General features: G+C 45.9%; 1 protein-coding gene across 2 annotated transcripts in view; it reads left to right on the top strand.

Annotated features, from left to right (window-relative positions):
• Positions 1-12,083, top strand: part of LRRC63 (leucine rich repeat containing 63) — a 467,503-nt gene that overhangs the window by 244,193 nt on the left and 211,227 nt on the right. For both annotated transcript variants that reach the window (XM_086935002.1, XM_086935001.1), the window contains exon 5: positions 5,662-6,153. In XM_086935002.1, the coding sequence (XP_086791128.1) occupies positions 5,662-6,153 (492 nt within the window). The remainder of the gene's footprint in view (positions 1-5,661; positions 6,154-12,083) is intronic.

Below are 12,083 nucleotides of genomic sequence, written 5' to 3'. Positions count from 1 at the left end.
TCTGTGGCTCACCCACCTCTATCACATAATTGCAATTAAGTTGACAAAGGCATAGGAAAGTATATGATTTGACCCTTCGTTTTCCCGAAGCCCACCTTACGTCCCCGACCCTCACCCTGTTGGCATCAATGCAGCTCTCTGTCATGCTGCAGATCATACTTTTTAGCCGTTGCGTAAATCTTTACAAGCACCCATGATCTTGTTAATATACACAGACAATTATCAATCCTTGAGTCAGTGAAAGAGATGTGAAAATCATTCCAGTGTGTCTCTACACTCTCTTTGCTGCTCTGGCATTAGTTAGGGGGAAAGTGTACTCCATCCACTTAGCCATCATTCACATCACTGTGCAGTAAGTTAGGAAGTGGCTCACTATTTTCCTCAAGCTTCTCTGTCATTCTCATGATGCTTACTGTGACATCTTTCTTCAGTTAAGGCAGTTCACATGAAACACCCTCTTTAGCTACCCTGTGACACCTATTCCCACGAAGCAGTTCACCTCAGAAATCTTTTATACTGCCTTGTATGTCCTACACAAATTATGCTCCAAAGCTTTTGGACAAGTGGGCTTTAGCACCAACCTCTTGACCCTCATGGTATTTCATGATTGCTGCTTTCTGTTCATACCTCACCATCAGCTCTTGGCTTGCCTGAATGATTTTCTTTGCATTAACTCATATATTTCATGGTCAAATTCCCGAGGGCATATCGTTCACCACATACTTTTGATTTGACGCTGAAGTTTTGTTCTGCCCTTCCCTAAAGGTGAGTGGACCACACACATGGTGCCCAAACAGAAAATTAAAGGGACTAAACCCAATTCTCGTCTGTTGAATCTCTTTACAGACAAAAGACATTGGTGGATAAGACATCACTGAGGTCCCTGGCAGAGTTCTCATTGTACTCTTTAGGACCTTTCCATCAACTCATTGGCTTGTGGATGTTATGTCAGGAGGATTTTGTAGGTCAAACTGGCTTGCTCCTGTAAGAGGTTACAAGGTTTATTCACTAGCTGGAAATCACTGCCTTGGGAAATCCAGCTCTTGAAAAGATCATTCAGAGTCCTCTAGCTACTTCCTTTACAGCTGTGCTCCTCAAATGAACATCCTGTAGATACTTGGTGGCATGATCCACCACAGCCAAGATATAATTGTTGCCTGATGCTGAGCGGGTCAAATGGACCAACGTTGTCAATGTCTACCCACTTGAATAGAACACCTTCTAAGATAGTGATGATGGTACCTTGATCTTACCTCCTAACTACTAATTTAGCAAGAAGGAGTGGCTGTACAGAACGTTTCTGTGACTCTGTGTATCCCTAGCCAGTCGAACAAAGAGTCCGACCTATGTCTTTTTAATGGTAAAGTGTCCTCTGAATGGCATCTCGGGATCAGTCGCAACAGGAAATTCATATGCACCAAGGGAATCATAAGCCTCTTACTGGATCACAATTCACTGGCTCACTGTACAGGAGTCCATCCTCCCTGCCATCATGAAGCCTCGAGCCACTCCTCGCTTTCCTATTCCTGGGTCTCCTTCCAAAGTCCTACAAGTGTAGGTGACAGCTTGTGCCTGGCAGAATTACTCCTGAGTAGGTCCTCCAGTGGCTAGCCAACCCTGTGGCTCTGGCAGTGACTCAGATTTTAAAACCTGGTCCACTTCGGGTATCTCATCCTCCTCTGAAACCAGAGTGAGGGCCACCACAGCACGTGCCTTCTCGGACTCTGCCATGATTTGCTCACTACCTTTCTCTGTTTCTTGCAAACTTGGGGTGGTCTCAGTGTCATTCACTTGATGAGAAGGACCTCTTACTTGGGGTAAATAAAAGATCGATCTCCCACTTTAAGATGGGCCTGTTGGTCCAACATTGTTCTGGGGAATGGAAGAGAGAAAAAAAGAACAAGTGAAAAGGGGGGGCAGTACAGGAGTCAACAGGAGAGAAAGAGAACCTCTTGTGGGATCCCAGAGGTTGTAGATACTGCCTTCACCCACTCAATGAGTGGCATGCTTCATCATAGTGCCGCTACCACACCATAACGCACACCAAAGTACAGGGAGGAGCGAAAGGAAAAAAAATATTTTTTAGAAAGAAAAGGAAGAATTCCAAAAGTCGGGATCCATATTGTAGAGAAGAAAAATTATAAAAACTGTCCTTTATTATGGGTCCCACTTGGCAGGATTGAATGAAGTTACTAGGGGTATATGAGAGAAGCAACGCCACCATTACCATATCTGTTGTATCAGCATGTTTCTGCCCTTGAGTGCCGCCTGGTAGGGTCGTTGGCATTTCATCAGGATACAGATCCCTAAAAAATTTCTTAATAGAGTTCCCTCCTAGTCTAATCACTAGCTGGTAGGGGACCTATCAGAGGCAATACTTGCCTTTTGTAGACACACATCGTCTGCATACCCGAGCTCCATCAATGATGCTCCAAACCATGGGGTAGAGAGGGGACTCCGTCCTATAGTCACACTTTCATTAAGTTTCCAACTTGTCACTTCACTCCCTCTGGAACTCAGGTGCGCAAACGATGTATGTCTACAAAGGGCAAGCATATGTAAAGACACACTTGTGGTGTGTCTTAAAAAATACTGTGCTGGGAGCTAAGAGAGCCTGACACGACAGCACTCTCTCCTCGGGTTCCTAACATGGTACCCTGTCCATAGATATTCACTGTTTCATCCCCTACTGCCCATTTTCCGTTAACTTGTCCTCTACAAAATCCACAAGGACCTTTCTACCCACGTTTCTGGCAGCCCGCCACATTCTTTCCAAAGATTGATTCCTTAACTGGTCTAAGAAGATATTGTTACGGTCTACTCCCATCCATCTTGTATCTGCCATTGTACTGTGCAGGGAAAACTGTGTATAAGCTAAACGTATTGTTCTTCTCAAGACAGTTGGAACTGGAACTTGCAGATCTCAGGCTCCTTGCTGCCAATTGTGTGACCCTGTTTGGGGGGCCACAACTCAGAGATAGCTACTATGCCCCTACGATTTCACAGATGATACTTGCCACAGGTGTCTTGAGTTTGTTATACTTGGATTCCGCCAACTGGGCTAAGTTCAAACTTTCCACACTTTACTCTTAGGCAAGCAGTTAAAGGCTCCTCGGGCGGTAGTGTGGATGCAAGAGAACTCAACACTCAACCAACCGATGCAGTAATGTTGTGGTCCAACCCAGTGCTTATCTTTATAAAAAAAAGTACTTATCACAGCAAAATGTAATACAGCTAAATTCAAGGGGATTCCGATGCAAGATTGCAATTGCAACTAAAGTGCCTAGTAAAGTGACATGCCCGCTGGGGGGGGGGCTCTCCAAGTTCCAGGTTTACAGTACTGTCTCTAGAGCTTTGGTTCTATTTATAAGCTCAGTATCAGGCACAGGTGCAGTTCAATAGATCTCCTCTCACTCAGAGCAGTTCCGTTCAAGATTTCATACTCAAATTAAAAGGATTGTTCAGGTAACAGTCAGTGTTTCCGCTGCTAAATGCAGTCTGCCAGTCTGCTTTACTTTCTTGTGTGAGGCCCCATTACCTATTTATTTGGTCGCGGCTTGCTGGTGGGCCATCCTCAAGTGTTTGCTGACAGCAAGGTCTTCACTGACACAGGACCACGGAGACAGTTTCACTTGAGATTCGAGCCATGGTACAGAGAGGAGGATGGCAGGGCTGCTGGTGGATGCCTGTTCAGGCAGAGATCCAGCAGGTGCTCACTGTACAGTTGAGGCCTCCAGGCTAGGTTCACATGGGTATTGTGCTCTTTCAAGCAGGTGCATCCAAAAGTGCAGGATCAGCTTCCACTTCAACGGTGATGTCCGCTCCTCCTTGGGATCCACTGGGTGGAGGTCAGGTAGCAGCAGCATCAAGCCTTAGGCGTATCACAAGGGTACTGAGCAGTATAGGATGATTTCATGACTTGAGTGCTGTATGTGGTCTACTGTGAGAGTCACCATTGGAGTCCGCTCTGGCTTCACTCCCAAGGGAAGTTAGTAACTTCTGGGTACTTAGCTATATTCTACTCATGGACAGTTTTTCCTCCTGCTTTATTTCCTCTCTCTAAGCAGAGAGACAGACTTCTAAGTACTAGTCAGACTATCAGCTTCTCCAGCAAGTTGTGCTGACTTCAGATGAAGTCACCTCATTTCAGTGACACTGGCTGTCATGCAGACATCAGCCCTGGTCACACAGTGGTCCTTCGAGTACTGTATGGATCACTCCCTTTGTCATGAATAACTTGGAACAGAAACCAAGTGGGGTTGGGTTGGATACCAATTTTATATACAATTTTCAGACGGAGTGTCTACTGTGGCTACCTGTCAAAATGGGGTTGGGCGGGTTTTCTTCAAATGTAATTTATCAGCTGCTTCTCAGACATAGCATTTGTGCAAAGGAATGACTCTCACAGCAGATAGCAATGGAACTGGCTTCAAGCAGGAGTACCCAAAAAAGGGGGGACAGTGAAGTGTGAGATCAATGCACCTGCCTGTCATCAGCTTTCCCGAAGCAGTAATCAGTGAGAGACAAAAGGGCAGGCTCTGATTAGAAACTTCCGACTCCTCATCAACACCATCTACCAAATGGCAGTGGTCAGGAATAACTAATCAAAAACCCTTTGCTAACAGGGTCCTGATTAAACGTCTTGGAGAAGCACTGTTTTCATCCTCCCTCAATTCAGCCACAGGAATGCAAGCAATGTACTTCCATTGTCTGGGGAAACTGTTCTCAACCTGCATCTTGTGGCATGCTTAACCATGTCCATCCAGAATGGTACCACTGACTGCAGTACTCAAACTCACACAACACGCAGGGTTTCATTACCATACTTATGCTGTACACTCGATGCACAAACATGCACTTGACACACACAAGGAATGTAAGCACAAGGTTCTGAGTTTCACATAACAGCAGAACTTTACAAAAAAAGGAGCCCGCAGGCTTGTGTCTGATCACACTAGAGATGACAGGAAAAGGTTTGGTCACACTAGAGATTTACATCACAGGGTACGTTGTTACCCCCACTTTATGTGGGTGCCAAGGGGATGGACAGTAGGCCAAGCCACATTAATGGCCCATGGCACTGGAGGTGAAAGGCCCCCTTTGACATGGCTGCGGCCCAATAATTTCTGCTTGCCGTAAAACCTGCTGGAAAAGATTTCTTACAGTCCATATGATGTAAAGCGTAAAGTCAATATTTGCAAGGCATTTTCTGTGAGCAGCTGTGTCTTAATCCATGGCTAGGTGCTACCTACATATGAATTTCCATGCGTAAACCATGCTTACTAATGCGGAAATCACAATAAGGGGGAAATCACAGTGAAACAGTATGGATGTCTTCTAGAAATTCTTGTGCAAGTCTGGAGAAAGATGCAGCTATTCACAGGAAGTGTTTTGTGAATCAGTCGTGCATATTCATGGATATTCAGGAGAAATTCACTTGCACTGTAGAAGTACCACACTTTACGCATACATGTTTTGTGAACTGGGCCCATAATATCATGAGGGGTCATTCATAAATTTAGGGTTGAAGATATATGGTTATGTGAGACTTTCCTGTTTACTGGCACCTTTATTATTTTAAATGATAAGGTAAATGCTGCTGTTCTTGAAAATATCTTTCTGCAATACACTCCAGTGTCTTTCTTCTTTTATCTTTTTCAGACCAAGCTTCCGAAGAATGTGCACCTACTCCAGCAACAAGCCACGTGACCGGTTTTGAAGTTGATGCATTTTATTACGGATCCAAGGGACAAAGAAATCTGTATCCTAAATATAGAGATATCCTGCCAGACCTAACTCAAAGGGAATATGCTATTTCACCTTTGAAGCATAGCGGACCTGATGACTTCCTTCCACACAGATCTTACATTAGACCTCTTGTGGAACTTCAGCGTTTCTTGGAGAATGAACCTGAGTGTGAGACTTTACCAGAGTTCATCTTAGACGTCGTTTCACAACCATCTACTAGTCGTGGGCCTGTAAAGGAAGCTCTTACTGCCCCCTATAACTCTCCCCATAACTACAATGTACTGATGGACCTCTTAAATGTACGACTGCAGCAGAGCAAACAAACCAAAGTCAATGTGATGTCATTATCCAGCAATTCTATCCCGGAGAAAACGTCAAGAATCCCACAAAGGCAGATGATTCTTGGTAAAATAACTCTTGTAATATAATATGGATGTTTGGGTCTATATGTGTGGTGTTAGTAACTCCCTTTACCCTATGAGCAATGCAGGAGTCTGCCCGTAGTCTCTTCTCCGCGCCTGGAGGGAGAACTCAAACTCACTCTAGCAATAGAAATATGCCTTAGCATACAAATCTGGTTTCTCCTTATGTGAGCCATCTGTCTACTCCCATCCTGAGATAACAACAGTTACCCAATTCTACCTTCGTAATTATTTTGATTCTTCAAATTGTTAGTCACTACTTGCTCTGTCAATATGCAGCCAAAACTGACAACTTTGCCCATTGGCAAGGAGGCAATATTAATACGGGCAACAGATATTGAAGTAGTACTGATGCACTTTACATGACTACAGAGGATGATAACAAGTCACTAGTCAGGTGACTTTCACTTATGAAAAGACAAAAGAAGACAAACAACTTCTAGGAGACCCCAGGACAACTGCAGCTGTTTTTGCTATTCCCTTGTGCAGTTAGAGAAAGAACCAGGACTTTAGGTGGAATGGTATAGATTAGGACTGTCTCACTGATCCTGACCATCTCCTATCCTGTTATTCTAGTAAGCAGGGTGTGCAGAGTAATTCTTATAGCCAGGCCTGGTTATGGTCTGTCAGGCTCTTGATAACATAGGACGTATTTAGTTTTATCTTCCAATTGAGATTCCAGTTTATCAGCATCTACTATACCAGTTCAAGGACAAACGTTTTTGTCCACAAACAGCTTTTCGTAATCCCTCTATCTGGCTTTTATGAAAACGTGGACCTTTCTTTTTATGGTGTGGATGGGGGGAAACTTTCTCTAGGCAAATATATGGTTTTGAATGAACAATATCTTTATTATTGCACTGGGGAATTCTATATCCCACTGGTGTAAAGGTAATTTAAAAATGAATCCCTGCATAAACCGATCCACAGAATGTCGTTATAGATGCAGGTTTGTGTGCCACCACTGTCTGCCTCTGTTTTTCAGTAGCCCTACAGATTAAGGAAGTCTGTAAACACCTATTTTCTGCTCGGATATTGAATTGGGCTTTAAACGACCCTGCATACTTGTATGAGGACCTATTGATCATTATGTTTTCAAACCTACCTTCAAGGTATCATTTTTAGTGGGTTTAACCTCAGCCCACAGGTTTGAAAAGAGGTTGCTGATTCGATTTAAAAAGATGTAACCACCTAACAGAAACCAAAAAGATGATGTTGTCCTTTGACAAATTTGTGTTGCAGCGTCTGTTCACAGAGATTCTATCTACAGATAGTCTTTTTATTAGAATGGTGGTTGAACCTGTTTTTGAGAGGGTTGGCAGACACAATTTCTCTATACTGCCTATGCATGCATGCTTCCATCTCTTTCACCTCAGCCTTAGGCAAACTGATCTCATTTCTCTGTGTTGTGCTAGTTTGTGGTGGAGGATGTGAATTCCACCCTAAGCCTCTAACCAATCTCTCCTGGTGAAGAAGAATCATTTAGACATTCTTGGGTCTGTGTACACATTATCCATCTGGCACAGCAGAAATCTTGGGTCAAATCAATTACTATTTAGCCTCCTGCAATTCTGTCCATTGTGTGGCCCAGTTGTGATGATTTCAGAACCCTTAGTTTCACCTCTATAATCTAAAGATGTTTGAAATATTCCAATTACAGCTTTTGAGGCTCCTCAATGCCATCGAAATTCTACTCTTGACAGTTCCCCCAAGATCCCAGATCCCTACAACAGAATTATGGACCATTGGTTGGACCATAATCCTAAAAAGTATGATCACACCTGGCTCAGAAAAACTAGTGTCATCCTAATATTTGGTCTGAGAATACTTTTGTCCCAAATTGCATTCAGCCGCAAGCAACCACATTGAGAGTGGATCTAGTGATTGCTTTTGGAGGTGAGTTTACTAGTGAGCTCTACAATGCAGGTAGATCAAAGTAACCCAATGTGTCAGTCATTTTAAGTTTCAGTTTTGTGGGAAGTGTAAAGATCAGGATGGAATGTTTCGAATTCAAGTGGTAAGTGCTGTACACCCACTCTTCCTAAGTGTTTTTATCCCCATTATATTTCCTGAGGCCCAAGGGCACGAAATAAAGTTATCTGATGTCCTGCTTGGGCATTTTCCCTCCCTGTACACTCTGGGAATTGCATAACTATCCTTGCCAACCCATGTAGCACCACATCCACTATAAAGGCTTTTCACTTTCTTTCACTGTTTATACCGGGGTACAGAGAAGAAAGAGACATTTTCAGAAACAGTGCATGTTCCTCACAAAAGATTTCAGGGATCACATAACTTTAGAGGAGAAGCTAGAGAAAACTCTGGAACCAGGGAATTTATGCTGTAACTTCTTGTGCCAAATCTTCAGCTTGAGACCGAAACGGCCATTTGACAAATGTATCACTTAATTGTTATAAATGGCGATGTGGAGAGCAGAACCCTTTGCCGAAACCTGCTGCTGATGGACAAGATATATAGGGCCCCATTAGGATGTTGGGCGGATCGGCACGCCATGGTGGCGGTGGCGATCCGCCCGACAGAAATGCCCGTCCGCCACCCTTTTCCCCCCACCACATTACAATGGCGGGGGGGACCGCTGCGGAGGGAAACACCGCCCGACACTTTTCCGCCCCGGTCGCCTTGCGGCCGGGGCGGAAAAGGAATAATATGCTGGCGGTGTCTAATAGACACCGCCAGACATATTATGATGCGTGGTGTTCAGTGCCTTTCCGCGGCGGCGATGCCGCCACGGAAAGGCATGCAGTCTTCCCTCTGGGGGCCCCCTGTGGGCCCCCAGAGTGAAGTACAGGTGGGGGGTGCATGTGGGGGGTACCTGTGGTACCCCCCTTCATTGTCATTTGCAAAGCGGCAGGCACCGCGCGGTGCCTGCCGCTTTGCAAATGACAATGTTCAATTCAATTTTCAGCATTGTGGCGGGCGGTGCAGAGAGCACCGCCCCCCACAATGCTGAAAATACAGGATGTGCCCGCCACTGTGGCGGGCACATCCTAATGGTACCCCCGGGACCCCCGCCCTTATTGCAGGCGGTCCCGATTTACGATGGGATGACGGGCGGGCAAAGTCCGCCCGTCATCCTAATGGGCCCCATAGTGTGGATGTTTCAGATATCGAAGCGTTCTTTGTGAAAACCTTAAAATCTCCTAGAGACTGTAGACTGGTCATTGAACGTGTTCACCATGCAGATGCTTCCAGGCTGCCACTAAATGGGGGGTCTGAGCCATAAAAGTGAAGTTTCTCATCTTCAAACATAACAGAGCATTCATATGAGTATACACAGTGCCTGCTAGCATCAGCATACAGGGCCCAAGCAATCCAGATCTGTAGTAACTATCCTTTCAATGTTTAAACTACAGAAAGTTTGGACATCTTGTAATAATTGAACTTTCTTGCTAAATATACCACGATGATCAATGGCAGATATCCAAATCTCCCCTAGTACTAAAGTCCTTCGTTGCCGACCCTGACCGACGGACACCTCACCCGAGGGAGGAACCGAGGAAGCTAGTGTCTCTGCTGCACGCCGCCACCCCTCGCCGGACCCGCTGCGCGGGTCCCGCATCGCGGCTGCAGCCCTTTTCTTTGCTTGCTTGTGAAGGGGCATACTTTGGAGCAACCGGCAGGGCTGCGAGCACAGCGGCGGACTCCGAGGACCAGGAGTCCCCGCGAGCCCCTCTCCAGCTGGGCTGCTCTCCCTGCCGGCCCCGCCCTCACTCCTGATCATCATAAGCAGCTGCCTCACCTGGACTCGGCGGATTTCGTTGCCGACCCTGACCGACGGACACCTCACCCGAGGGAGGAACCGAGGAAGCTAGTGTCTCTGCTGCACGCCGCCACCCCTCGCCGGACCCGCTGCGCGGGTCCCGCATCGCGGCTGCAGCCCTTTTCTTTGCTTGCTTGTGAAGGGGCATACTTTGGAGCAACCGGCAGGGCTGCGAGCACAGCGGCGGACTCCGAGGACCAGGAGTCCCCGCGAGCCCCTCTCCAGCTGGGCTGCTCTCCCTGCCGGCCCCGCCCTCACTCCTGATAGCTACTTGGACACCTACATATAGGAACTAACACTCCCGCGGCGCGGGAGCGCGCGGGAGGGCGCCGGGAGAAGCCCGGGACAAGGGCGGGACCGTCTGTGGCCGTCCGGGGCCGGAGGAGGCTGGGCTGGGCCCCATTATTAACATTTTCCTTCCTGACTTTTTAATTATTCTTAATTGTACCTTGGTTATATTTATATGGTTATATTTTGTGTAAACAGTGTTGTTAAAGTCCCCTTATTTGGACAGATTAACTTTGTGTCTTGAGTGGCTTTGCCACCTATTTAGGTTGGTCATATTTTTGCCTGCTATACCCTAAAAGATTAACAAAAATGACCCTAAGATCTGGCAAGGAGAGGCAGGTTCAGGTCTCCACCTCTAACGGTACCTTTACTGGTACAATTGATCAATTTTTTAAACGTTCAACTGCAATATTAGAGAAGGAGATCGCCTTAGTTGAAAAACGCCTCTCGCTTGATATTATTACTGGCAAGCGTTCTTCACTTGGTAAAATAAGCGAGGCTGTCTCTCCTGTCCCACTTTCTATGTTGAATGCGGATAGCAATGTAGATGTAATGTTGGCACCTGTTCCTGAGATTCATATCGGGGAGATTACGAACTCTAACCAGGAAAATGTTATTAGTACTGCACATGAGAATCTACCCAATAGTGGGACTATTTGTTTAGATCAGTCCGGGGATAATTCTGGTCTCTCAGACTCACCAAAACTTAACATTAGCAATGATCTAATGGACTCTCCCTCTCTATTAGAGCAGACACCGACTCAGAATCCTGGGAAACGCAAGAGGGTTGCCTCACCAGATTTGGGGGAACTAACAGAGGGGGGGGTAAATGCTTCAGTTTCGCCCCCACAGCCACCTAACATTAACGCTTCTACTCAACAAGGGGGGGGTGAGACTATGACTATGATTAGCATTACAGAAGAAATATTTTTGGCTAAAATTGAGTTGCTATTCAAATCTCTTCTTTTACCTCTCTTTGAAAGGACAAGGTTGTTAAACACAAAAATGGACACCTTAGATCTGCTGGTGAAGGATAGTATAGCGACTTCTGATAGAATTCTCTCCAGCCTAGCAAAAGCTGGTTTGTCCCCTCCTGTCCCGTCCAATCCGAAGCCCATGATTGTGACAAATAACAAAGCAGGGGGTAACAACACACAAGTAGGAGCTTCTAAATCAAAGGCCCCGCAAAAAACAGGACCCGCTCATATAAAAATAGCCCCTACAGAGAATCCTGCAAGGCCTAAGCCTACCAAAAACCAGCAGGTTCAGAATAATCCAACACCAGCCAGGGGCCAAAACACCACTCATCAGCCCATTGCCAAACCCATCCCAAAGAAACAGTGTGTGAACCTTCCACCGGAGTCAGTGCCTTATACAATTGTTCTAACTGGCGTGGCTCCACTTGTACACGGCAAGAGGGAAACACACAAGGATCTTTATAATAAGGTCACATTTTGGCTTAATAAAAACCGGCCACTCCCTCCTAATTTAAACCCTGAAATACTCAACGTAAGGAGGGTGGACTGGATAGGTTATGGTAAGAAAGACCTTGAGGGGGACTGTGTGGTGGTTAGCTTCAGAGAGCCCTGGGTTGCCGAATACATCAGCAGGGAACCAAGATTTGGTAGAGTTGGGGACGTACAAACCCTACTATTGCATTACTTTTATCCAGCTTTACATGCTAATAGATCCCACACTCCGTTCCAACATTCGAGAAGGGACAGGCCCAGAGGGAGATTTCATTTCGATACCCCGCTCTATCCAATGTTCTATCCTCACCTTGCGAACCGGTTTGCTCCCCTCTCCGGTCTAGAAGGTGTGGATTGACTTGATGTAGAACAACT

The sequence above is a fragment of the Lissotriton vulgaris genome, chromosome 8 (genome assembly GCF_964263255.1).
Source record: "Lissotriton vulgaris chromosome 8, aLisVul1.2, whole genome shotgun sequence".
NCBI lineage: Eukaryota > Metazoa > Chordata > Amphibia > Caudata > Salamandridae > Lissotriton > Lissotriton vulgaris.
This window is presented reverse-complemented; position numbering and strand designations above follow the sequence as displayed.